The sequence below is a fragment of the Odontesthes bonariensis genome, chromosome 22 (genome assembly GCF_027942865.1).
Source record: "Odontesthes bonariensis isolate fOdoBon6 chromosome 22, fOdoBon6.hap1, whole genome shotgun sequence".
In the NCBI taxonomy this organism is placed as follows: domain Eukaryota; kingdom Metazoa; phylum Chordata; class Actinopteri; order Atheriniformes; family Atherinopsidae; genus Odontesthes; species Odontesthes bonariensis.
Window position 1 is genome coordinate 10019783 of NC_134527.1, and position 26561 is coordinate 10046343.

The following is a 26561-nucleotide window of genomic DNA, read 5'->3' on the forward strand; positions in this document are numbered from 1 at the left end:
CTGTCCTGTTCAGAGGCTGAGGCGAGCAGGTGAGTTGAAATCTCCGCCCACTGCCAAGTTTCAGTGGGACTTGTTTTTAAGACCATTTGTTGGTTGTCAAAAGTCACTCGCCTCATAACTCAGATTTATCCCCACGAGTTTGGGTCAAGTAGGACAACAACACTAAAGCAATCATGCCGGGGAGATCAGCGCAGGAGTGGGTCCGGTTATCCTTGCGGACCCCGGGTATCTTCATCTTCGGGATGGTCATGGCTCCTTGCGGATGGGTTCTGAACCTCACCGCCACCGTGGCCCCAAACTGGAGGAACCTCCATAACGTCCCCAACAGACCCGCCGATGAGATCATCCAGCAAGGAATCTGGGACATTTGTATAGGCTCCTCAACCAACCAAAGAACCCAGTGCAGCCAACAAGACACCACTTATTTCGGCAACGACATCATTGAGATCGCCCAGGGTTTGATGGTGGCCTCCCTCATCGTGACCCTGATTGGTCTGGCCGTGGCCATCCCGGGGGTGCGCTGCTGGAGACGCGAGCCCCAGTGGACTGTGGCCGGGCTGGGTGGGCTGCTGATCTTCATCTCAGGCGTGCTGACCATCATCCCCATCGCCTGGTACACCCACATCCTCAAAGATATCCAAACGGTGACCTCGCGTAATGATGTGCGCGTGGGCTACTGCATCATCCTGGGCTACATCGGCGGCATATTTGAAGTTTTGGGCGGTTTCGTGATGTTCATCGGAATCTGCCGGTGTTGCGGAGGTAAGAACCGAGGCGAGAGGCGGGTCGAGGAAGTCACCAGCCGCTTCAACCAGCAGAAGCCTCCCCCGAGGCGCGTTGATGTGCCAAGCCTGGACCGACCCAGGAGCAGCGCCAGCAGCAGCATCCCTTATTCCAAGGAATCCTTGGATGATGATGTGTCCTTCCCCCGGGCCAAGAGCCCCGCGGCCCGCTCAGGAAACACATCCTTTAACGGCAGACCGTATGATGCCGATTTATGAGAGGCCCCTGTTCCACAGAAGACGCTTGAAAGAAGGACGACTTCATGACGGATATGACTTTACGCAAAAATGAGAAAAGTGAGAGTATTGCAGGAAGAGTGTTGTAGTCATAACAAAGGAGATAGTGACAAATAGTAGCCTAAAGTAGAAACACGTCAGGAGTCTGTGTGTATTTCATTGTTTCATCATTGGAAAACATAGATGACAGAATAGTGTGTTTCTATTATGTCATGGCTGCAGTTTGATGTAGCTCAGCTGGACTCTGAAGAATTATTAACACCTTTATAATGCAATTGTTGTTATACAGGAGTAGGAAATGTAAGGAGATTGTTATGAAGAACTCTAGCCAAAGAATTCTGTATTACACAAACACACAATCATGGAATAAGCTTTAAAAAGCCTGAAGAAAATTGATTGTCAGATTCTGCTGCCTTTTGTGATGCTCAAATTTTGCTTTAATTTAGCCTGTAAATACTACTTGTCATTAAGGAAGCTTCTGCATTTGGTTGTCTGCATACATACGCTAATACTTTCCAATTTTCCTTTGGTCTGTTTTATGTAAATACTGTATTCTAATGCACTTTAGAATTAAGGCCAGGTAAAGGAGGTATGCTGAAGTGATCAATATTTACCAGATGTTCTGTGAATCTTCTTATTAAATACATACTGTTTCCTAATATCACACGACTGAGACTGAATTTTGTTCGAGGTAAAAATCCTATTCTACAGCAGTTGTATAACAAACAACTTTTTTTTGCTGTGGCTATACCAATGCACATAAAGATTAGTTTTAGATTAACACTGACGGTAGCTTGACGGTACTGACTAAAAAGTCACGTCTACAGGATTGTAGAAAAGATATAATACTGGGATCTTAACAATACATTGTTATGTCCTTACATACACGGGCAGAAAAGAAAGATCATTACAGATCGTGTTCAAACTTTTTTCTCTCCCCGTTTAAGCCAGTATGCTGTCTTAAGTATACAGACAATGTTGTCAGGCCGGTCTGAGAGGTTGGGTTTAGTCAGCATCCTGCTCGGCAACATTGTCTCCTCTGTTTTAACTGCTCTTACATATGAAACAAGGTATTTGTGTAGTGAGGTTGTTGGTGTGTCTCTTTGTAAAGAAATTGGCCCGCGGTAAATAGCAATGTAGTTCTCCCTGCAGGACCTGTTGCACAGCACAGCCCATAACAGCTGAATTAGAGCTAAATGGAGTAAGGACTCTGAGGCAAAACACTGAGACTGCTACTTTACACAAGTAGATTTGTGTGGGGAGTGCTGCAAAACCATTCCTCCAAATTCAAATTAATGTTGAGAGACTTCGACTGGAAAGAGAGGGGGGGGGGGGCATAATAGAACTGTGTTTTAATTAAGCTGGTTTCTGGTCAAAGTCTGACTTTCCATCAAGATTTTCAGACTCCAACTGACATAAAGAGTGAACTTAAGTTTTGGCAATTGTCTTAATTATTCGGTTTCAAGGCAAAACTTGGTGTTTCACTGATTCTTGCACTTGTTAAAGGCCAATGTAAAAATGTGCTAAAAGATCTCATTTTAAACGTTCCTGAATATCCACCGCTTTGGTGGTGTCTTAGTTGTTTCTATAATTGTACCTTGAATCTACTGGAGCCATTCCTTCAATTTTGAGGTCACAGCCCTCATATCATGACCAAGAGCTGTTTGGATCTCAACTTCCACATCTGCTCCGGCTGTTCCTTCGACCCCTGGTACTCTTCGATCCTCTCGGGCTTCATCTTCCTGATTACTGGTTACCACCAACATCTATCACAATCTTCTGCTCCTTGTCACCCATAACGTCTCTAGAAAGGGTTTCCAAGCTTAGACCCCTAAGTTAATGCAAGCAACGAGCAAAAGAAATGTAATGAAAGCCATACCAGCACTGATTCTGCCAAGAACCAGCTCCATGTCAGCTGTTGCGTATCCTAACATAGTGATGAAAAGCTGGCTGGGGCATTCAGAACTATACAGATAAGTGTTGTACATAGACCGATTATAGATTAAAATACACCTCCAAGAAATGTTATATCTATATACATTTAGAACTGGGATCGTACAAAGGAATACAAACAAAAGACATTTGCAAATGAACGAAAAAAATATTCAAAAATTAGCATTTGCAACTTTTCTACTAAATTCAAGTGAAAGATGGGTATGACTGAACTTGTCAGCTGCCCCCAAGTTGCTTCAGTCCAGCCACTCTTGCAATGTGTGTTTAAAAAGTTGAAAGTAACAGCAAATGTCCACTTGTCAATCAAAGGATGGCCTTTCTTTGTACCCCAGAATATCTGGGGAGAGGTGGCCTAACAGCTCCTGCTGTCTCTCTCTTATGAATCTTTATTTCTTTATGTTAATGGTGGCCGACTGGTCTGTGGCCATCACAGGCTGTTGGGGTGGGGGTGGGGGAGAGAGAAATTATTATCTCTCATTTGTATCCTCGTGTCTATGCTTCCTGTATATGGTAATACTTTGTCCCATTGTGGAACTGTTTTATGACTGTGCTGTATTGGCATGTGAATGGAACGCATTGACTCCTGTGATGACATCTGAAGGAAGGCACCTGAGCATACATGTGGCGTTTAAGGCGTGGCATTACACATCACATCACAGAAAAGCTCTCAAACCCATTCATTTTGCAATTCGTCAAAAACCACAGATAATTCTCCACACCAGCAAAGCAAAAATCAGGTTTCTGGAGTGTTTCTACATCCAACTGAAAAGAAAAAAACTGACAAACACTATCCAATTTACATATATAGGCACTCTGTTCAGAGGTAGTTGCGTCTCAAGCTTTTTTACAAGCTTGGTACATCTTTTATTTGGACGTTTCTCCCATTTTTCTGAGCAGAATCATTCAGCTTAACCAGGATGGATGGGGAGCATCAGTGCACAGCCACTTTCAGGTCTCTCCAGAGATGGTCCTCTGGATCACTCATGAAATTGAACAGTTTTCTTGAAGCCATTCCTTTGTTCCTGTTAAATGTAAACCTTAGTCTGAAATCCTGAGAACTATGGAAAAGGCTATTCATTTCCTCAGAATGATGTTGCCATCACCATGTTTGACTAGAGGGATGGTTTAATGAGGTGATGTTCAGCATTTAGTTTCCTACATACAGATGCTTTTTGGAATTATGGCTGTATGACGACCCCGCCTATACTGGTTGCTGAGCTGGCTTTGTCTTTGTCTTTTGTGATTTGTGTTACATGTGCCCAGTGGGTGTGGTCGGGTTGTTGTATTTGGAGAACACCTGGGCCCACTGTTGTCACTATAAAAGGCCTGCCCAGCCACTTTCTGATGGGTTCAGAGGGAGAAGCGGTCCCCCATTACTCCATGCACGCTATCAAACTTATTACGATGCAAGCAAATTATTTCCACAATGTCAGCTTTTCAAGGACATTATGCATTCACTTCAAACATTTAAAGTGTGTTTTTTAATAGGAAAGCAATTTTTTTTACATGGCGTCATCCTCATGGCAGATCTTTCCTGTTAATTGTTGGATCAGACAAAGTTTTCTTAAGAAACCAAAACGGCCAGCTAGCCATTTTGCATAACTAAGTCAACTTTTCCAGGTAACTGGTCTCAGGAAGGTTTAGTAAACACACAAGCTGATACTATCATGACACTGGATCCCAGAATGATGTTAAACCGGCAGCATACACACAAAACATACACACCCACTCAGATAGTGAACGATAACACCCCACAGCAGAGATGCAACAACCATAAAAATAGCCATGGCATTTCATTTGAAATTTGAGACAATTGCAAAACTCTATTTGTATCTTTATTTCTTGATCAGTAGCCTGTGAATCTTACCTGGGGTATTTGGCAATATAGGACTAAAAGAAACAAGACTTATGTTGATAATAGGCTTTATTTTACGTCATCATGAGCGTATTTATACAGAGGATAGGAGGGGATTTTTGTACATTTCATTTGAAAGCTGAAGAAAATACAAAGGTTATATATTATTTTAATAAAATGGTGAATTAATACAACTGTTCAACTTTAAAAGCACAGAGAAGCAATATTGCCTTTTAACTTTGTGATTAAAAAGTATAAATGCAAGTAAAATAGACTAAAAAAGACATTTGTGAGTAGATGTGAAGTTGAGGATGTTAGGATCATTCCACCATTATGATTATATAGAAACGGTGGTTATGCGGCAAAATATTGAAAAAAAGAACACTACAACCAATGTGTTGTACAAAACTAAAGAAATATTTCTGCACAGGAGACCCATCAGGAAATGAAAAATAGCAGAAGCACATGTTTTAGTTTTGCATGCAGAATGATAAAAAAATATCTGGGTTAGTAGAAGCTTTTAGGTAACAGAAGGCACTGGTTTGAAAGTTGTGTGTAGCAAAACTGAAAGTCAACAGTGAAGTCAATGTGTTGCTGATTCACTAAAGCATTGTAAGGCAAATATTTACAAAATCTTATTTGGTCTTTTGTTACCTGTGTGCATCTCTTCTGAGAGGGGGAGCAATGTGCTCAACATTCATAGTCGTATTAAAAATAATAATAATTATAATAAAAAATTGTGCTCATGCATTTGCCCAACACAGTCAACATTCTTTACACATACCTGGACACCCAGTCTCCAGTTCCCTGAAGTGGGATTGTGAGTGTACATAATTATCAAAGCCATGCTCAGTGGTGACATTTGGATTATAGACTACATTAATGAGATGTGTAAACAAGAAAAGATAGGGAAAAAAACAGGATAACCAAAGCAAGCTAAGTGATGTTACTGTTTGTGGTTATCAGTAGTTAACAGGTTAAAAGCATATTTAACATTTCAGTCGATAAGTAGTGTGAAAGCAGCAGATGTTCCACAAAAAATAAAATAACTTCTCACTATGATCCAACGCACGTATGGACACTGTAGCTTTGATTTTGAACAAAGAAGTTTATTTGTAATATATAAAACTGAGCGGTAATCTGCTTGTACCACTCTCAAACCCTCTAATCAAAAATCACACTGTTGATAATTGTATGGCATTGTGTCTGTAATAACTGTTTGCTTGCTAAATCGTCTTGAAAAAACTTCAGTATTTTGTCTCGAGCCCCAGTTGCAGCTACATCTATTAACAGACTAAGGAGCACTTTTGCTGACACGCTGACAGACAGAGTTACAAAAAAACAACATACAGGTGCTTTTCTGTTTGGTTAAAGAAATATTGCCAATTATAACAAGAAAAACAAGAAGTGATTCTTAAACACACCCTGAAAGGGGTGTTAAAGCAGTTAAATGCTGGTACCATAAAGCAGCAACTATAGTGCAAAAATACTTACTCTTAAACAGGATATTCTGGTCAGAGCTCTTATTTTATGAATGAGGTCAACTTAGCAGCACATAATAGTTTTATAATTATCAAATTATTATGACAGCTTTCTCATCTTACTTAACTTTTGTCTTTCCCCAGCATTGAGAGCAAAATGACAGTAAGAAGCATTAACCGTCACAGCAGAATAACCATTGCTTTTAAAGGAAGCTGCTGCTCAAAAAATGGAGTGGAACTAATATTTTGCATTTTCCTGTACTGTGGGAAAAAAAAAGGAAGTAGATTTTGACTGAAGAACAGACAGAACCTTACATTTTACACTGCATATTCAAAAGACAAACAACATGAGTTAACATGAGTGTCTGCTGCACAGAAAAATCAATGTAAATAAGGAAGACACTCATCAAATACACGGCTGAATGAACTATAACAAATTGGCAGAATACGTGCACGTAATCTGCCTTTAGTGAATCATTTGCTTGCAAATTGCATTTTCATGATTGAATGATACATGAAAAACATAATTACAGCAGTTTTGCTCTTCTGGTAATGGTAAAGGGCATTGGTTGCAGTTGGATTGAACAAACGGACCCATCAGCCAAGGTGCTTCAATTCTTCCGTTCAGTGTTTTGAGTCTCTGAGATGAAGAAGTTATGTAGTAGTACTCCCATGTCGGCCATCAAGGTAGAAAAAGATCTACTTCCCGAAAAACTGTGGCACAGTGGTGTCACTATCCACAATACCATGGCTGACCTGGGCATGAATGAGATATATTACACTTTTTATATACAAAAGTTACAGAAAGGTTTCTGACTCCTCATATGTTCAAAAATATAACATCTATAACCTCACTGGTATCGGCAATCTTTGGGTAAAAGTTGCATGCTCATTTACAAGTCTAAAAGTTTCTATGAGGTGTCTACTAGAACAGGTCTACATATACCGATGTTCAGACAAACATTGCTGTCCTCATGCAACGCATTACAGCCCCAACTTGTCACCTTCTGTTAAGAACACTTAGTTTTAGCTCCTGTCATTAAGATCAGCTGATTGGTCAAAAATTGTCAGGTGTGAGGCAGTTATTCCTCATCTGTTGGGGCCTGCAAAACTAGCACCGAAAAAGACATTATGCAAATGTGTTTAATGGTTATGCAAATAAGAGAGATGTAGATATTGAGGGGGGGGGGGGGGGGTCTGGAATGAGGTGCTTCGGGCAATTCAGAAGCAGAGTCTTCTGTTGGGGAAGGATTCTTCCTTTGTGGCTTTGGAAATTTGCAGACCTTTTACAGGAAAGCCACGATCTGTCTATAGAGTTTAAGATATTGCTTTGCATACTATCATTGGAGTCACAGTATTCTCATTGTTGGCAATTGTTAGCTGTAAAATACCAATGAACTGTGCGAATCAAAGTAGTGGAGAAGAGGAGTGCTGGTAAAAAATATGCATAAAAATGTTTGCCCAATTTGAATATAAACAACATTATGTATATTACAAAGTGTTTTAGCAACATTTGACATAATCTTTTTGCTTTTATGTTTTGAATCAAAATGTATCGACTTTACTGTATTTACTATATCGTTTTACCTACAGCCAACTGTTTTTCAACACGAAAAGCCTTTCAAGACTAAACGTCTCCAACTGGATGCCTACCTTAGATATTTGTGTGGTTTATCCATATTAAACAGCAATGTTGTAGTCATGTGTTGCAGCCAGACGTTTCCTGTTGACAAAAAAACAAGAAGATATAATTGAGCTTATAGCCATCAGTCATAATTATGTCTGCCTACACACTGATACTTTGGTATAAGGTGTATTTTTGCTGATAAGAAGTCAATTTTATGACCGACAAATGTTTTTACTGTGTATCATGTTGAGAACCACTTTGATGATGCACCACGTGGAAATGCTGGATGTGTTGCAGCTCAGATGGAGCCAGTAAGGATGCTCTCATCTTTTCAAGCTGTGACTGAAACATGACATGACATATATGTGCAACAAAGGGCGCATCATGTCATGTTTGAAAGTACAGAGGCTGAACAGGGGTTGAAGGTGATAAATCGCAGATACACCCCTGGGTCTGTAAGAAATGTGTGCTCATACACACATCACTCTGATGCCACAAAAGGAGGCCTAATGTGTGTAGGGACACAGCGATACGGGGCTGAGCCGACTGTGTGAATTACATGGAGAAACAGTGGCGGTTTAACGAGGACAAGGAGATGTTGTAGCCCCGTATTGTCATTTGTCACAAATCCAGCAAGCCACGTGGAATAATTTAGTGTAATAAGTACATTATCAATGATGGCCCAGTATCTGGGGAAGTACACAGGCCTACTTTGTGTGCTGAAACTGAAATGGGTCTGCCAATAAACATAGTTTGTTGTGAGTAATTGCGCTAATTTCAAACAAAACTGGCCAGACACTCAAAACCTGACATCTTAAGGTATTCTTACTGAACCACAGCTGGCCCATCAAAAGTGAACCAATGCCAGAAAACAGACGTGTTCTAAAGTTAGAATGAGATATCATGTCAAATCAAATTTCAAGTATGTACGAAAGTAAGACGAAACTTAAAAGAAACAACAAAGCTCCTGTGGTTTTGCAGACGAGACACATATCCCTCAACTCCATATTCAACAGACAGTGCATTTAAAGACATGGTAGGTAATCCTGATCAGAAACACATTTTGTAATACTGGGTGAAATGGTCCGTCTATCCTGAGAGAAATCTATACAAGATGTATTTAGAAAAAGGGACGAAAATAATCAGACCTCTGTGGCAGCTGCAGGACTGAGAAAAAGCTGACCAATCCGAGATCAGCGTCGCCTACAAAAAACCAATCAGATGCCTCTGCTTTCTGCCTACGCCCCCCTCTGCCGGCTCCCTGCTCCATGTGCGCATGCGGTTCCACCGGCTTTGGATGAAGCACTGACGGAATGGGGAGGGGGGGGTGGACACTTTCGAATCTTGCTAGCTCTCTTGCTAGCTCTCTAGGATTACCTACCATAGCTTTAAGGAAGTTCTCTCATTTCAATTTGAAGAAACAAGTGTATTTGTCATTGTCTCCTTTAAAACAGCAATATTCTGAAACACCTCTGTACCTCTGGCTCTTCTTTTGTCTCTGCCGCAACTTTGCAAAGACGAAAGCGATGATCAGCAGCCCGACGATGACAGCCACCACACTTATACTGAGCGGTAGACTCAAGGCCCCATTGACCGTGTCTTCACATGTGTCCCCTTGGTAGCCCAGATCACAGTCGCACACCAGGTTGGTACCGCCACCCGAAGGAGCCACGCAGGAACCGTGGCCACTACACTGAGTGTCCCGGCAGGTGGGCAGGCTGAGGCCGATGCCTCTTGGTTGTGCAGCGAGGAGAGGAGTTTCCATCAGAGAAGCGGGAGTGGAAGGAAGGACAAACGCTTCACTTTTTAGGGGGAGGGGTGAAAAGCTGAAGTAGAATAAGAGAGGAGGGAGATTGATTAGTGGACCAGACACACCCTAAAACACAACAGAGGAACGACGACAAAGAGAAGAGAAAGAGCGGAATTGGGTGTCCTGAGGGTGGGTTAGATAAGTCCTTCTTTGTCAGCTTATATAAAGCTCAAATCCAGCTCCTACAAACTGACGGATCAGAGCGGAAACAGCGTTAAATGTCATGACACACTTTATGTTTCATTGTTTAACAGCTGAACTATGCCAAACATGGAAGTGTTGACTGAGAGTATACTGTCGAATGCAGTTTGATGTTGTCAGAGCTAACAATGTGTGATCTCACTCTTTTCTTCAACCAGATCTTCTACAAGATCTGATTGAACAAACTTTTCTCATGTTTGAGAAAAAAAATGACCACTTTGGGACTTGACATCAGAAGATAAAATAGATTTTTCACAAATTTTTGTTTTTTTGTAGTTTATTCATCATACATCATTACTGTATTTCCAGCTTAAATATGGTTAATCTTTCATAGACAGCACATGTTTTCCACCAGAGCATGAAAATGAAGCGGATAACTTGGTTGTTTCACTTCAATATGTATCCCAATCACATTGCAGTATGTACAATCTACATATTTTCTTCCCAATTCCAAAAAAACATACATGTTTACCCCAGAAAAGTCCTATCAATAGAGAATATTGCTGCTTACAACCAGAACTACGAGCAGCTTGTGAGGTGAGATGGCGCCTTGCCCCAACACACATTTTACTTTTAAATGACCAAATTCAAATGATTGAAAAAAACAAAGCAGCCCAACTTCTGGCACACTGTACTGTTCAAAACATTTCAAGGATGTATATACATATGCATTAAAGACATATCGTGATTTTAAATGTACTTCTTTCAAATTGTTTAAAATGTTCCACCATATTTAAGCAATGTAATCATTTTCCTGCCATTTCTGTTTTATAGCCTCAAATTATAAATTAAACTGAAAGGACAGTGCAAGCTAATCTGATACATACTCGGCAGACCTTCGACATCAACCCAACTGCTGACTGCTTTACATCACATGACTCCATGTAGAGTAAATACGATGGTGTGGAGAGGCCACTACAGAGAACTCAGGGACAACACCGCCCATAATCTATACATCTAGAGCATGACGGGTTTTCTGATACACAAGTCACGATAAGGACTTTCCTAAATATCTAATCCTCTCCGTTTTCTGGTTTCCAACTAACACAGCAACATATAGCAGGCATATGAAATAACATATACTCACAGAAGCACTGAAGGTGATCCAGATGTCCTAAAATGTGTACCGTGGAGCTTAGATCTTTGTTGTAGGGTCCTCCAGGTGACTCTTGTTCTGCCAAAGATCCTGGGTCTCTGAAGAAGAATTTGCAATTTCCTCTTCTTACAGAGGGAATCTTTTAAAAAAAAAAAAAAGGGAGGAGGGAAGAGGAAGAAAACTGAGACCTGTGAATACCTGGCTGTTTTTTTTCCCACAAACACACAGACAAAATCCCCTCCTCCTCCTCCTCCTCCTCCCTCTGCTTGAGCTTTACACAAGGTGAGTCATATACAGAGTCTTGCTCAAAAGAAATATCCTTGACCGGGATGTATCCATTTGACAGTTCATAACTCCAGGCAAACTCATTACATGCTTCGTTTGATTGCAGGCTCAAATAAATCTAATGCAGAGGCGTCGCTGAGAAAAAAAAAGCATATCATTTGTGACCCATTCGTGTGATCCATATTAGGTGCAAATAGGCTTGAAGAGGAACACTGCAGGTTCAGTTTTTGCTGGTTTCTATTGTAGTTAAATAAACGACGGTAGGTGTGTTTGGCAGATCACTGGGGGAAGGAAGGAGGAGCAAACAAGTCAAAGCAAGACTCACCTGGCAAGACCTGACAGAACCCACGTCTGTGAACATGCACTCATTCCTGTGTTGTGCAACTCATAAATACCCAAGCTAGACTGAGCAAAATATTCAAATAAAACTGGTTGTAAACTTTCCAGATGGCACGACTACACCAAAAACATGTTTCACTCATTAATCTCAAATCCTTTTAATTTAATCGTAGCCTGTTACAGCATATTTTACAGTCACATGCATGACTGTTACTGTGTTGCTGCAACTGCTCACTGACTGAGCCCAAACATAAATTAGTCGGCACAAATCACAGTCATTACATTGTGGTTATTGCAGCAATGTCGCTCGGTAGCCCAGTGTTTTGTTGTCAACCTCATCTCCTCTGAGCCAACAGTTGGATTTATACTCCATTTCTGCTTTATAATTACCCAACTGAGAAACATATTTTTCCTCACACATTCTTTTACTGTAGGCCATGCAATACTCAAGAAGTGAGGAAGAATAGACAAAGGTTCTCTCTGACACCTGAGGAATGCTCAAACAAACTATTTGGTAAGAAAGGGATGGGATGACTATATAAGATTATCGGATTACATAAAGTGTAACCTGGTTCTGCACTGAAGTAACCACTGATTACAACACAGTGTGCACTTGTGAAAAGGAGAAATAAAATAAATACATTTTAAAGCGTCTGTACAAGGACAGGAGCTCAGTTACCTACAAGGTGCTCAGAGTAGAGCAACTTCCAGGTGGTAGGGGCATCCGGTTGTAAAAACGCAAAGAGAAACTTTCATGTTTAAGGTTCAAATTGTCATTACACACTGAAGTAGTAGCCTTACTTTCTTTCTCTCTGACAATTTGATGAGGACTGATACCAATCTCAGTTCCAACCTGTAGTTTACCTGGAGCTACCATCCACATAAGCTTAGCATAGCCAGATATACAGACAAGAACCTGAACTGAATCAGTTTCTGGGTAAAATACAACCACCTCAACTCAAAGGTGCACATAACAAGTTGATTGTCAGCAATCAGTGGTGGTATTAGAAACTACAACAATGTGTTACCAAGACAGTATACATTTACTTCTCTTTAATATAAAACAACAAACTTTGATCAGTCTGATAAAGCATCTCCCATCCAAGAGAAGCTACTCATCACTACCAGCTGGTTTAAGCAGAGCAGAGCCCGGACTGGGATTGAAAAATTAAGTCCTGAAATAAATTCCCAATAAAACCTTTTTTTTTTTTCAGATAAAGTTATTTGATGGAAAAAAATGTATCCTTGTGTTTACTTTGTGTACTTATTTCAGGGCTTATTTAATATCCGTTTTCATAGGCATGTGCATTTATTTGACACAGACATGAATGGTATTCCCTATATAATGCATGCCATTTCTAGAGTCTCGCCTAAAAAGCTTTTTCAAATGTTTGTGAGAATTCTTAATCAAGACAAATGATGCTTGGAGAGGATTTATATTATTAAGGATTAATATCTCACACAACTCACCACTTTTCAGCTTTGTAGACCAGAATGAGATGCTGTCAGAAACGGTAAAAACCTACTACACCTCTGCATCAGGAACAGCAAATGGAATCATGAATATACTGCAAGCAAAGGGAGCTTTTATGATAAAAATCCGTTATGAAAAAGGAAAGGGGAACCAAAAGGATACGAGGAAGTTTTGGTTGAAACCATCATCAGTTTGAAGAATAACTGCATTATGGCAGAAAACAAACTAAAAGCAGAGCTGACAAATTTTCTGAGACATCATATATAATAAAATTCAGACACAAATGAGACAAACAGAAAATAAACGGAAAATAGTCTGTCTGTGCACCACTTTGTAGAAAACTAGAAAACCTAACCATTTGCCCATAAGCTGAACTGTCACTGCAGCATTAGCAGAATATACAGAATGAAGTACAAACAGTTACAGGAGAAACATGAAGCCAGGAGGAGGTCTAGACACTGTCAGCTAATGGGCGTTCAAGTCTGTCTGCTACAAGTCTTGTTCTGAGGAAAGTTTTTGCTTTTGCATCATTGGTGCCAATTCTCATATGCTGCACTACAGAGTAAAAATAATGTATTGCATCAGTCACGTCTTTCCTGAAGAGTCTGCTGGCCTGTACAATTGTGCATTTGCATAACAGTTTTATAAATCTGGCCATTCCAACTGACCATTCCTTTTCCACACAAACCACAAAGTCAATTTTCCCCATTCATCAAATATGTTTATTCCAGCATAAGACAGCCAACATGTTGAAATGCAGATAAAAGAATAGTTGCTTATCATTTGGGTCCTTTCTAAGCGTTACATAACCAACACTACAAACAACCTGTAGCATCAGTGAACGCTGGGTAGTCTACTTGAGCCGTAGTGACTTCAGTGATCGCAGTGGGCTCCTCACGTCTACCGAGGTTTCCAGTTCCTGAAGAAAAAACATTTTTCCCTTAATATGCAAAGTCTAGACATCAAACGTCTGACCAGCTAACGAAGGTAAAACGTTTGAATTCTTTTTACTTTTTATAAGGTGTACACATTTTGGTAAATGAGCTGTGACACGGTTTCATTTCAAATGTAGAAAAATAAATGGAATTAATCAAATTTTTGAATGAGATCACTGTCTAGAGAAAAAATAAAAATCTGCTTGCATTCAGTTTCACCTCAGTGTCAGAATCATCATTTCCAGCAGGCAGTCTCATGTTAGCCAACAGAGTTTCTTTGTCTGCAGATTTGCTTCTGAACTTCCATCCTTTCCTGTTCAAACAAGATAAAACAGGCTTTTTATCTTCCACATTTTCAACAAGCTATAACCACTCAATGGCTGCAGAAGGGCAAATTAATTCTGAATTGCAACTGAAGTTGCAATAGGCTTTTGCCCTACCTTCGGTGCCCGGGCTTAACTGAACACTACAGGAACTGACTAATCTGCAGTTTGCTTTGCTTACTTTGGTTCCAAAGTGTTGATAAATGAGTACAGCTGTTGCAGCACAAAGACTAGCCAGTTGGATGAATTTCTAAGCTACCGTTTGTTTTCAAAGTAAAGCCCAAGAGACAGACAGTACCTTTTAGATAAAGCAAAAACAGCCACGATGACTGCAGCGACCAAGCTGAAGGAACCCAGGATGACAGCTGGGTGGCTTTTTCTACCGTCTTTCTCCTGACAGAACTCTCCTTTGTAACCTGCTGCACACTGGCAGCGAGTGAGTTTGCCTTCTGTGATGCAGGTACCATGGCCGCTGCAGTGTTTGAGATCACAGGGTGCAGAGTTTTGATCTGAGGGAACAGAGTTCTTCTGGTAGTTGGGATGAAGGGACAAGGGAGACTGGCGGGAGCGGCCACCACCGATTTTGGTCCCCAAAGAGTTGGAGGTTGGACCTACAGAGAAAGACCATGTGAGTAATTTTGTTGTACACTATCGAAATTAACCGCCATTTGCCAAAAATTTTTATATTGTAAACATATGGCTTCATTTCTAATAGCTTCCTCATTTCCAGTAGTTATACAAAGTTGAGCAAGCAGTATGCTTTAGGTAAATTAATCTTTACTATACTAAAGTGAGTGCTATTGATTTTCTAATCAAAACCTTGGCAAGAAAGATGTGTTTAACCAATCCCTGTAGAATGTCATTACTGCCCACAAAAGTTACCAAGGATGACTCATCACATTTTAAGACTATGTTCAGAGTTCTTAACTTCTTCACTTCAAGCAATATATAGAGTAAACCTTGATATAAACGATCTAAACAACACTGTCAAATCCCCTCAACTAGTTTGGTAAAAAAAGAAATTTTTTAAAAAGGGTAAATAAGTTTTGGTCCACTTAGTTCAGCTCTCACAGTCGTGTTCATCCGACCGGTCCAGACAATCTATTCGTCCGTCACAGAACTTGGTGCTGCTGATACACTTGCTGCCGTCAAAGCAAGATTCCTCTCCAGCAGGGCAGGGGGGGAGTGGGGCACAGGAAGTGGTACCGATGTTGTGAAAGCCCCGCCCACATTTACAGGTCCGACCTCCAGGATAGGGCAGGCACAGCTGGACGCATCCGCCATTGTTGTTGGAGCAGTTATTCACTCCTGGAGAAAAATGTTTAAGAAGAAATTCAAGTTAATGGAAAAATATTTGAAGTCGAGTCAATAGTGACTGAAAGACTGAATTTAAAAAGAGAAATTGAATATCAATTCATCTGCAAAATATATACAGCATGTACATATGGAGCTTCTTTCTTTAAAATAACCTCGCAGGTCTGGCTGTGCACACAACTTACCGTCTCTTTGTCAGTTACTCAAAAGCTTCCATGATTGTTGGCCTCTCTGGAGGTTACAACTTTAACTCAATGTTTCCAAACAATATAACATGATAAAGTACCGTGGATAATATGGGTCCTAAACATACCAACTAACATTTATTGCTCATTTGTGTCATACAGTAATGTGTTAATAACAATGGTGCAGACTCGATCGTTCATGAGACCACCAACCCAAGGTTAATATAGTAGATCGTCTCAGATTCACTCAAGATTCTCAGTTTGTGTGTTCATTGTTGTGTAGATCCAAACTATGGCTAAAAACAGTTTTGTTTCTGGTTTTACAGAATTACATGACTTATACTATTCAAGCCTCATTATTCCAGTCACACCCAGATAATCTGTGCACACATACCTTGTACATGTGTATGGTCATGCATGACTAAACACACTTATTTGAAAGAAATTTTCCACATGTATACTTTGACTACAAGAGCAGTTCGACTAAAAGGTTTAGAGAAAAGGAGGGATTGCCGTTTGAGTCTTGGGCTTGTATTAGAGCTCCATTCATCATAGCTTTTTCCCAGCAGCACACAACAGTATGGGATCTCACAGCCTGCCAAGTCCCTGCAGGTATCGCATCACTCTTCCGTCTATTCAGCTCAAAGTCTGAGTCTAAGTGAGCCTTTTCATTCTGTGGTTGCAGTATCTGATAACGTACTTCAGTTTCCCCTAGCTCAGAAAAGAGAAAAGCTGAGGTGAAAATATAAGCATGAACAAACTGGTTTGCTTCTGCTTTAACAAATGAAACTGACGGCATGCAACACGCCTTTTGGTTACACAAACCTGGGCAGGAATTAACCCATTATTGCTGCATTCAACAAAGAGGATTTCAATGTTGAAAAGCCACCTTCACAGTTTTACCAGCCAAACACCCAACAGACTTCACAGGATGCCTGCATGTCTAAGTGGTTGTGGAAGTCTTTAATCACCCGTTTTAAAAGCCAAAACATAGTTCCTCACAACAGAGCTCCATACAAATCAGTATGTATTGTGTATGTTGTGTTGCCCTTGTTACAAGTCATATTCCCTCTCTGTAAAACATTGCAACACTTCCTTAACTGCATTATCAGCGTGAGAATGTACACAGAGTTATGCTTCTTTAAATAGCAGTCGCATCCAGACATTTAGAACATGTCAGCTGCAAGCATTTACTGGTTTAAAGAAACAAGAAGTGTTTAAAGGATCATGTCTCGTGAATATTTTGACAAAGATGCCTACCAGACTGGCTGTCGTTATTGTAGGCTCGGACCTCCACCACACTGGTCTTCGTCTCAAACCACAGCTGTTTAGGCTGGAGGCTGTCACTAAACCATAGCTTGGTTACATCTACACAGGTTGAAAAGCAACATTTCCTTAATCAAGAAAATCAAAAATGTTTATCAAGTAGTATGTACACCACAAAAATCAGGGGCAATTGGGTAGCAAGAAGCATGCATGTGTGCGTTCTCACAAAACTTAATAAAAAAAATTATAATCTGAAAGACAAAACAGGCCAAACGGAGACTGAAAAGGCTGATTCAATACTCAGTTTGCTACAATAGCCTGTATTGCCATCTGCTGTCTGGAGGAGGGAAAGACAGATGAAAGGTGGGCTGTATCAGCTCTGAACAGATTACTAGAATGCACTTTAGTCACAGGCTTCTGCAGACCACTTGCCCAATGCCATTTCTACATCAAAAGTAACAGATTTACAATTGCGGAGCCCTTTGACAATTTTACACTTTCTTAAAATGTTCTCAAAGCCAGATGATAGTCCTTAATGTAAAAACACATCATGGGCACATTGTTAAGCCCTTTTCACACTGGTCAAAACTACTGCCAAGTGTTTGGTCCTTACTTTTGTCCTGAGTGACCCAAAGGAGGATATTTTCAATACATGTGAAAGAGATGAGCAAACTGGGCCCCGTTTTGTATTCTTTATATCCCGATCCATCCACTCCTATAGAGCTGATTACCCCTTCACCTGAGAAAAAATTATTCGGTTTATATGCAAGCAAAACAAGTGAAAATATTTTACATAAGCATTAAGATTTGAAATTTTTCACCAGCATCAGCCCAGTAGATGACGGTTCCCTTATTGGAGAAGGCCAGGGAGAGGGGCATGCTCGACTTTCTCCACAGTACTGCTTTGTTACGGCCATCCATCCAGGCACAACCCACCTCCGTTTGGCTCTTTCCACTCTCATTTACTATTGCTGTGTAACAAAGTCTGCCTGAGGGAGGATGCAGTGAAATGGATGTGGTACCCTGGAAAGAAACATGATCCACACTATACCCTTACCTGCAAATTTTTATGCATTTTATTTTCCCCAACAGCCCAATAAACATTTAATCCAGATCCTTAAAAAAAAAGAAAGAAATGCAACTCTTCATTTTCTTTGGAATTCTTTGTTTTGGTATGTAATAACAGTGCTGGCTTTTAAACTATTCTGTACATTACAATATGTGTTAGGACAATATCACATACGAGACTATCCAGGAAATGGCCCTATACATGTTAGAAGCAAAAAGGATGACAGCTCAACTTAAAAGTAAATGTGAGCAGTGCTTCTTCACCGTCAGAGATCCTTGAAGCAGTAAGGTGGTGTGGCCGCCATAACGCGATGTCACATGGATGTTGGGCCGCTTAATACTGCACCAGTAGAGGTTGGAGGTCACCCAGTCAACTGCCAAAGCTGTGACTGAATCATCCTTCAAGAATGGAACACATCACTTTCAAGAATTAAAATCCTACCATGAAGTTAGATTATGTGGGAAGCAGATTTGTTAAATTTTAAAAACAAACAATGTAAAAATGACAATCAATGAAAACTACTCCACAAGACTCTCTGCAGTTTAAGTACATTATGTCCTTTACAATATTGTGGAACCTACCATTTTCTTTGAAAGTTGCGCATACCTGTAGCTTTAAAGTGTGTCTAGCAAGTTCGAGTCGTAGTTTTGAGGTGCTAAGTCTCAGCTCATCCACAGATCCTTGTTTTGAATTAGCCACAAACAGAGAAAGCCCCGGGATAGAAAGGTCTAGCCCCATGGGTTCAACTCCAGGGAGGGCAAAATCTCGTCCGTTGGGCATCTTTTTCAGAGCAACGCCATCACGACGCATGGAGCGCAAGTAAATCTACAAATGAAAGAAATTAGCAAACGTAAATGGGTATATTAACCAAAACCAGAAAGGATCAAGTAGATTCTTAATTTTTGCTCAGAAGTATTTGGAAGGATCGACTGTCTGTAGACCGTTTAGTCTTAGCAGACCACTCACCTGATGGACTGCGTTATAAGACAAGAGGAGGATAAAAGATGACTCCTCAGGCAGAGAGCAGGTGATCTTATCCTGTGAAAGTAGAAGCCCCTTTGGGCATCGACAAACTGCAGCAGGTGCTGCTGGAGACCCTGCTGCTCCAGATTTTTGTCTTTTTGTTGGGGCCAAAAGGCAGAGATGGGAGCAGCGTAGGTACTCACAGGGGCTGGATACTGCTGGCTGGGAGAGGGCATGCATCAGCTAAGGAGACAAGGAATATGAAAGTTGAGGCTCATAGCTGTGATAGTCTCAGTCTTAAATCCAAGTGAAATAGTTTTGACACAAGACAATGTTATTACAAGTTAACCTCTCACAATTTAAGACAATTAAGGAAGGAAAGTCACACCATTTAGAAGTCGGAGACTCACTTTCAATCCAAATGGCTGCCCAGGTCTCTTAAGAAGAACCTTTTGATCTTTCCCAGTCCTCTTGTCAGCTGAGCGGACAGTTCTTCCCTTTGTGTCCGACCAGAAAACACGATCATTGAAGACTGCCACTGAGAAAGGACTTGGAGTTTCAGCCAACTGGAGGATCTAGTGGGGGAAAAAAAAAAAATAAGACCATCACCATTTGTTATGATAATGTACAACATCTTTCAAATGTGAAATATTACTAAATAAACTATTTGAACAAACATGAGCATTTGAGGTAAATGCACCTTTGACAAAAGGTGGCAAATTGTATTGGATATTCCTCATCCTAAAATAGTTCTCACATGCTTTGCAGCTCATGTTTAAGATTTTTGTTCACCTTAATGCGGTCTCCATCCAGAGATGCAGAGCCTATGCAGCGCAACTTCTCATCTGCCCAGTACACCCTGTTATCCAAGTGGTCATAGGCCAGACTGACCGGCCATCTCAAGTCACGGCTCACCACAACCCTCCTCTGAGAGCCGTCCATCCCAGACTGCTTGATCTGTGGGGCGCTGCCCATCTCCGACCAAAGCATCAACCTAAGAACATCGATTATACAGTGCTGAAATATTTCACTTCATACCCCTCCTTTCTTTACAACCATCCAAGACCTTACCCTCTGTCTGGCACCAGGACCAGTGAGCTTGGCTGCTCTAGGTTTTCACCCAGAACCACTGTGTAGTCCTGAGATTTAACCATGGTATTGCTCAGTTTCACTGCCAGAATCTGTCCAACCAGTCCATCCACCCAGTACAGATTCTTACCAACCCAGTCCACTGCAATGGAATCAGACTTCACACCTATAAAGATTACAATGCCATAAATGTAGGTTATATTACAGACTTAAACTGAATTCTAAGACTAAAATCAAGTACACTTGATTCAGTTAAAAAAAAACAAAAAAAAAAAAAAACAGCTGTACCTTTCATCAGCGTCCCTTTGTTGGAGTTTTTCATGTCAGTCCAGCGGATGCTCTGGTAATAAGGGCTCAGCCAGTAAACTCTCTGCTGAGCCCAGTGATAGTCCAAAGAGAAGACTGGCCGGTTAACAGAGGAGAGAAGCTGCAAGTTGCCACTCTGGACTCCCAATATTAACAGTTCGGACTGCACCGACGCCAGAAGCAAAGGCTCGTCTAGAGATGGAAACATGACCACTAGTTATCGGCTTAGTGAATACCAGTTTCTTGCTCTAGATTTGTGCATCCTTTAATGTTCCTGTGTCAAGGTTCAACAGTCACCTAGATTTGGTTTGACAAGGTTGATTTTCCAAAATTGTAGTTCAGTGGTTTAAAATAAAATGATCAGATTTGCCAACTTTTTGCATCATGACTGAAATAAATAACGTTTTAACCAACGAAAATTACACCCATTTGTCTCTTTAAATTTATAGCATGAATCAAACTGTTGGTTAATCTGCAAGGAGCAACTGAACTTTGGGTAAATGCCTTTAAATCAAACTGCAATATTGGAAAAGACAAGGGAAAGCACAAGCTAGAAGGTCAGGCATTGCCTTTTTTTGTACTCCATTGATTACAAAAAATGATAAAGAATATTAATTTAAAGAATATATTCAAAATAATATATATTTTAAAGAATATTTTTCCTTTTTTAAAAGTCATTATTGATAGAAACTCCTAACTCTGCATTAAGGCTTAGGAATTGTCATCCATCATAGTGAATGTATTACTATAATCATGGTCGTGCCCAGTCAAGACCTGCACTGTCACATGTCATAAAGTAGAACACAACTTGATTTTTCCTCAAACAGGAGTTTTTTTCCTAGTCCAACTGCACCTTTTGTCTTGCAGCTTTTGTTGTCAGGCTCCATGTAGAAGCCCGGGTGGCAATGACAGCTGTAGGATCCTGGGGTGTTCAGGCAAGTGTGTTTGCATACAGCACTCGACACCGAATTGCATTCGTCAACGTCCACACAGGATTCAGTAATGGACTGTGGCATGAAGCCTGCAGTGCAGTAACACCTCTGGAAAACACAACAAACAACTTAAGTTGTGTTTGGCAGAAAGCAGTACAAAGCACTTTGGAGAAAAAACAACCAGACATCAATCTGGCACTTACTGGTCCATTTGGGGTGCTGACACAGTGTTGGTCGCACTGGGGAGCTGAAGGGCTGGAGCAGTTGCGGTGAGCACATCCAACACCTTCATCTGAGCTATCAGCACAGTTTATGAGGCCATTACACACAAGGCTGCGGTCCACACACTCGCCACTACCACACTGATAAAGGTGAACGGGGCACTTTTTCTGGGTACCTGTTAAGAAAGGTGTACAGATTAATTTAGGTACAGATACATTTAAACTGATAATATATTCCAACAATCTCTCCACTTAAATGTCATAGAAGGCACTGTTCAAAGAATGAACCTTAGAGGCTGATGAGTGGTGATTAAAAATGAACAAACATGCTCACACTTGTGCTCATCTTCGCCATTGTGACAGTCCTCCATCCCATCGCACCTCCAGGACAGAGGAATGCACCGATCGTCTCCACACTGCCACTGGTATCCCCTACACTTTGCTGGAGGAGTGGTGCAGTTCTAGATAAAAGCTATGACAGTTACTGTGTGTTCACAGATTTTCAAAACTTCTGACAGGGCATTACCTCCCTTTTCCACTGTTTAAAGGGATAGTTCGCCTTTTTTGACATGAAGCCGTATAACACCCCATACTAGCAATATTATTTATGAACATTTTCTTACCCCCTGCTGCGTCCTGTGAGACGAGTTCCAGCCTCGTTTTGGCGTTGATGAAGGTAGTCCGGCTACAAAAATAAAGCGTTTTGCTTCTCAAAACAATACGCGTTCAAAAGAGTAATACATTTGCATCACAAAATTGTTGTCCAGGAAAAAGTCAGACCTCACGATCGCTTGGCACTATTTTCTCTCTATCTTCGTATCACTGCCTGCTGTGTAGACTGTGCAGACCGAAGTGCAGACTGAGCATTTCCCTGCTTCCGAGCAGTAAACACCGTAACAGGCGCGGCTGTCGGCAGGTGGCAATCACGCAGTGATATGAAGGGAAAGTAAATAGCGCCAAGCGATTGTGAGGTCTGACTTTTTCCTGGAGAACGATTTTGTGATGCAAATGTATTACTATGTTGAACGCATATTATTTTGAGAAGCAAAACGCTTTATTTTTGTAGCCCCAGCCAACTAGCCGGACTACTTTCGTCAACGCCAAAACGAGGCCGGAACTCGGCTCACAGTACGCAGTAGGGGGTAAGAAAATGTTCATAAATGATATTGCTAGTATGGGATGTCCCCCCAGTTATGTCCTCACCTTCTCATCTGAGCCATCTTTGCAGTCTGCTTCACCATCACAGAACCACTCCTTCTGCAAGCATTCGTGGCTGTGTGGGCATTGGAGCTGTGTAGGGCAGCGAGGGGGTTTTCTGCAGTGCGCCTCATCTGAGCGGTCACTGCAGTCAGGGTATCCATCACATCTCAGAGCCTCGGACACACATTGCCCACTAGCACAGCGATACTGGTACAAACCACAGGCCACCAAACCTGAAAAGAGGAAAGCAGAAATATTCATTATCTGATGTGTAAACGTGTCTGTGGTGATCCAAGTTGCTCAGGAAATGAATAATGAAATTAACCCACCACACTTGTCTTCGTCGGACCCATCAGCGCAGTCCCTCTCACCATCACACAGGAAAGTCTTTGGAATGCAGCGAGTGTTGTTGTCACAGCGCTGATGGCACCCCTCAGTCGGACTGGAGCAGTCCAATTCATCGGATCGGTCCTGACAGTCATTCTGTGCGTCACACACCAGCTCCGATGGTATGCATCTATTCCCATGTGCACACTGGAACTCACCTGAACAGAACATTAAAAACCGAAAAAATAAATAAATAAATAAATAAATAAATAAATTCAACCGTCGACTTATTTGACATGGTAAGGGAAACCAATCCCCACTCCCCTTTGATCTAACTCTGACAACCCAGATCATAACGGTTTCTTCATTTTCCGTTTTAAATACCAAAACCTTTTCCCTAAGCTCAAATGTCAAACAAACCTTCATTGCACCGACTACGACATCCTGCTTCATCGGATCCATCCTTGCAGTCCGGCTCTCCATCACACACATGACTGTACATTACACACTCCAGGCCGTCTTTACATGACTTGAAACCTTGAAAGCACTTCAGTGGGCTGGACCTAGTGTTGCTGGGGGCTTTGCAGGGGAAAAAAAAAAAAAAAGAAATATGCATCAATTTGGGGTAAATGAAAAGACAGTGGTTTGGTTGGTCTTAACGAGGTGTCACTGAAATCAGTATTTGTACAAGTGAGTGGATGTTACTGGCTGTCATTACTGGCTGTCATTACTGACAAGGTTCAAGTAGGTTGCAACACAGCAAGTGCAAGTTTTAATAGTTTAATTTTCACAAGAACTAGTGTGGTGGCGAGGATTAAAAAAAAAAATATATATATATATTGATTTATTTAATACTTTTCGTCGATTTACTGCATTTCTCTTTGCTTACAAGTGGGAGTAGGATGTAATGATTCACACTGCTTCTCATCTGAGCCGTCGGGACAGTGGGCGCGACCGTCGCACAAGTGCATTCTTGGGACACACTTTCTCTTGTCACTGCACAGGAAGTCATCTGATGAGGGAAATTTTATTAATTTATTTATTTCCCACCCAAAAAATAAAAATGGACATTTGCAGAGCATGGAGAAGTCAATAAACTAGTGCAGGCTTGTTGCAGCACATCAGTTTGCTGAATACAGTTACTACTAACACATGTGCCTCATGCCAATTTCTGGATTTACCTGGGTTTGCACATTGTTCCAAACAGTCCTTCTCATCAAATTCATCGGGACAGTCCATTTGACCATCACACAGTTGATTCTGAGAGATGCACAGTGATGAGCCTGGACAACGAATTGCTGGAGTGACGCAAGCTGATGTGGAGGCGACAAAAGGAGATCCCGTTGTTGCAGTGGAGTCTAAAAATGGAGAGACCAACTCATGAAAACACTGGACAGGTTCATGACCCAGTGTCAGGACATTCGTCTAAAAGCCAAGTCCATACATAAGTGGGTTAGTATTTATATTTTGAAACAAATCTAATTTGGTGCACCGTCTTTCATTAATACAGTTTCACAGCCTGTTTTAGCCCCCTAGAAGACATTCCTATAAAAAAATAAATAAAATAAATATATAAAAATCTTGCACAATCAGCCCAGAGAACTTACCACAGCCCAACTCATCCGAGCCATCTAGGCAGTCCTTTTCTCCATCACACAGGAATTTATTTGGGATACAGCGCTTGCCGTCAGAACAGCGGTGCTCACAGCTCTTGGTTCGTTCCCAACAGTCGAGTTCATCAGACCGGTCCTGACATTGTGACTTCCCATCGCACACCTCAGCCTCAGGGATGCACATTTTCCCGTGGGCACATTGAAACTCACCTAGCGTGGATTTTGAACAAAGGGTACAAATACCTCAGTGAATTAGTGAAATTAAGGCAGATGATCAATTTACTCAACAATACAAAGGTTTGTCTGCTGAATGACGGCTACCCTGCACAGTGGATAAGAGGTAACAAAAAACATATAGATCAAGGGCTATCTAGGGTTTTAAAACAGCTTTTCAACCTTGCTTTAAAAAAAATAAATGGAAAAAAATGAAAAAAAAACAGCAAAAAAACCAGCAAAAACAGAAAACCAAGATTGAATCAAAAGTTTGAGAGTTTTCAGTCAAACAACCTTGTTTGCAAGTTTCTTGGCATCCTTGTTCATCAGATCCATCCACACAGTCATTCTCTCCATCACATATGTGGCTGTTTAAAACACACTCTTTGCCATCATTGCATAGTCTTGAGCCCAAGCGGCATTTCAAGACATTGGCTTGAGGCGCAGGAGTAGTTACACTTCGGCAGTTGACCTCATCGGAGCCATCGTGGCAGTGAGAGCGTCCATCACAAACCAGACTCTTAGAGATGCAGCTCCTACGATCCTTGCAGAGGAAGTCATCTATGGGGGAATGCATTCAATTTATTAAACAAAAATCAAGCTGGTTAGAAATCGGACAAAATAAATACTTTTTTTTTTGAGTACTCACTCTTATCAGCACACTTTTTCACACAGTTCTCATCAGATCCATCAGGGCAGTCTCTTATTCCATCACATACCTGCGTTGGGCTTATGCATACCGCAGAGTCTGGACACAGAACTGATGGGAAGCTGCAGGATGGCTTGGTAGGTGAAGGAAGTTCTTTGTTTACCTCTGTTGTACCTTAAAATTCAATACGAGAGTTGACGTACTTTCAAGTTCCATTTTAAAACGTGTTGGTTGGAGTAGAAAATTGATTTATCGCTTTAAGTCATGGAGTTCTCACACACTTTAACAAGTATAAAACTAAGCTTAATAACATTTTATTTTTGCAGAAATTTGAGAAGACTTGCTCATTTCACCAGTGACAGTGGATTGTAATAGTTTCATAATTATTTCAAGTAACAACTTCCTTTTATGAAACTCACCACATCCTTCCTCATCTGATCCATCTCGACAGTCTCTCTCCCCATCACAGACATGACTGTAGAGGACACATTCTGTCCCATCTCGACACGATCTGGAGCCCATGCGACATTTCAAGACATTAATCTGATCTGCAAGAGGAGCTACAACTGGACAGTCGACCTCATCAGAACCATCGTTGCAATGAGAGCGACCATCACAAACTTGGCTCTTGGAGACACAGCTTCGATGGTCTTTGCAGCGGAAATCAGCTGTGGAAGGTAAAACATGAAAGATATCCAATTAGCTCTAAAATTGTGCCGTTGTTGTATGAATTTGAATTGTATAGTTTTAATTACTAGCTCTAGCCTCTACATTTATAAGAAACTTAATTTAGACAAATCACAATATTAAATATTG

At 41.0% G+C, this 26561-nt stretch overlaps 2 protein-coding genes and 1 long non-coding RNA gene across 3 annotated transcripts; 1 reads left to right on the plus strand and 2 right to left on the minus strand.

The window, feature by feature from the left end:
* Window positions 1-78: 78 nt before the first annotated feature.
* Window positions 79-1680, plus strand: LOC142372325 (claudin-23-like). The gene has a single exon (XM_075455186.1). The coding sequence runs from the start codon at window positions 174-176 to the stop codon at window positions 999-1001; it is 828 nt and encodes a 275-aa protein (XP_075311301.1). The 5' UTR covers window positions 79-173; the 3' UTR covers window positions 1002-1680.
* A 4235-nt stretch (window positions 1681-5915) lies between these two features.
* LOC142372950 (uncharacterized) lies at window positions 5916-11556 on the minus strand. Its single transcript, XR_012768365.1, has 4 exons — window positions 11034-11556; window positions 9414-9761; window positions 7962-8031; window positions 5916-7064 (listed from the first exon to the last, which is right to left on the minus strand). It is a non-coding gene; the product is annotated as an uncharacterized LOC142372950 (long non-coding RNA).
* Window positions 11557-13847: 2291 nt separating this feature from the next.
* Window positions 13848-25067, minus strand: LOC142373322 (uncharacterized). The gene is made up of 16 exons (XM_075456522.1): window positions 24878-25067; window positions 23691-23849; window positions 23273-23488; window positions 22947-23176; window positions 21439-21630; window positions 20573-20777; window positions 20267-20450; window positions 19988-20189; window positions 19606-19770; window positions 19199-19438; window positions 18578-18630; window positions 17158-17291; window positions 15470-15706; window positions 14697-15009; window positions 14295-14388; window positions 13848-14059 (listed from the first exon to the last, which is right to left on the minus strand). The coding sequence occupies exons 1-16, from the start codon at window positions 25065-25067 to the stop codon at window positions 13994-13996; spliced, it is 2880 nt and encodes a 959-aa protein (XP_075312637.1). The 3' UTR covers window positions 13848-13993.
* Between the last annotated feature and the right edge of the window lie 1494 nt (window positions 25068-26561).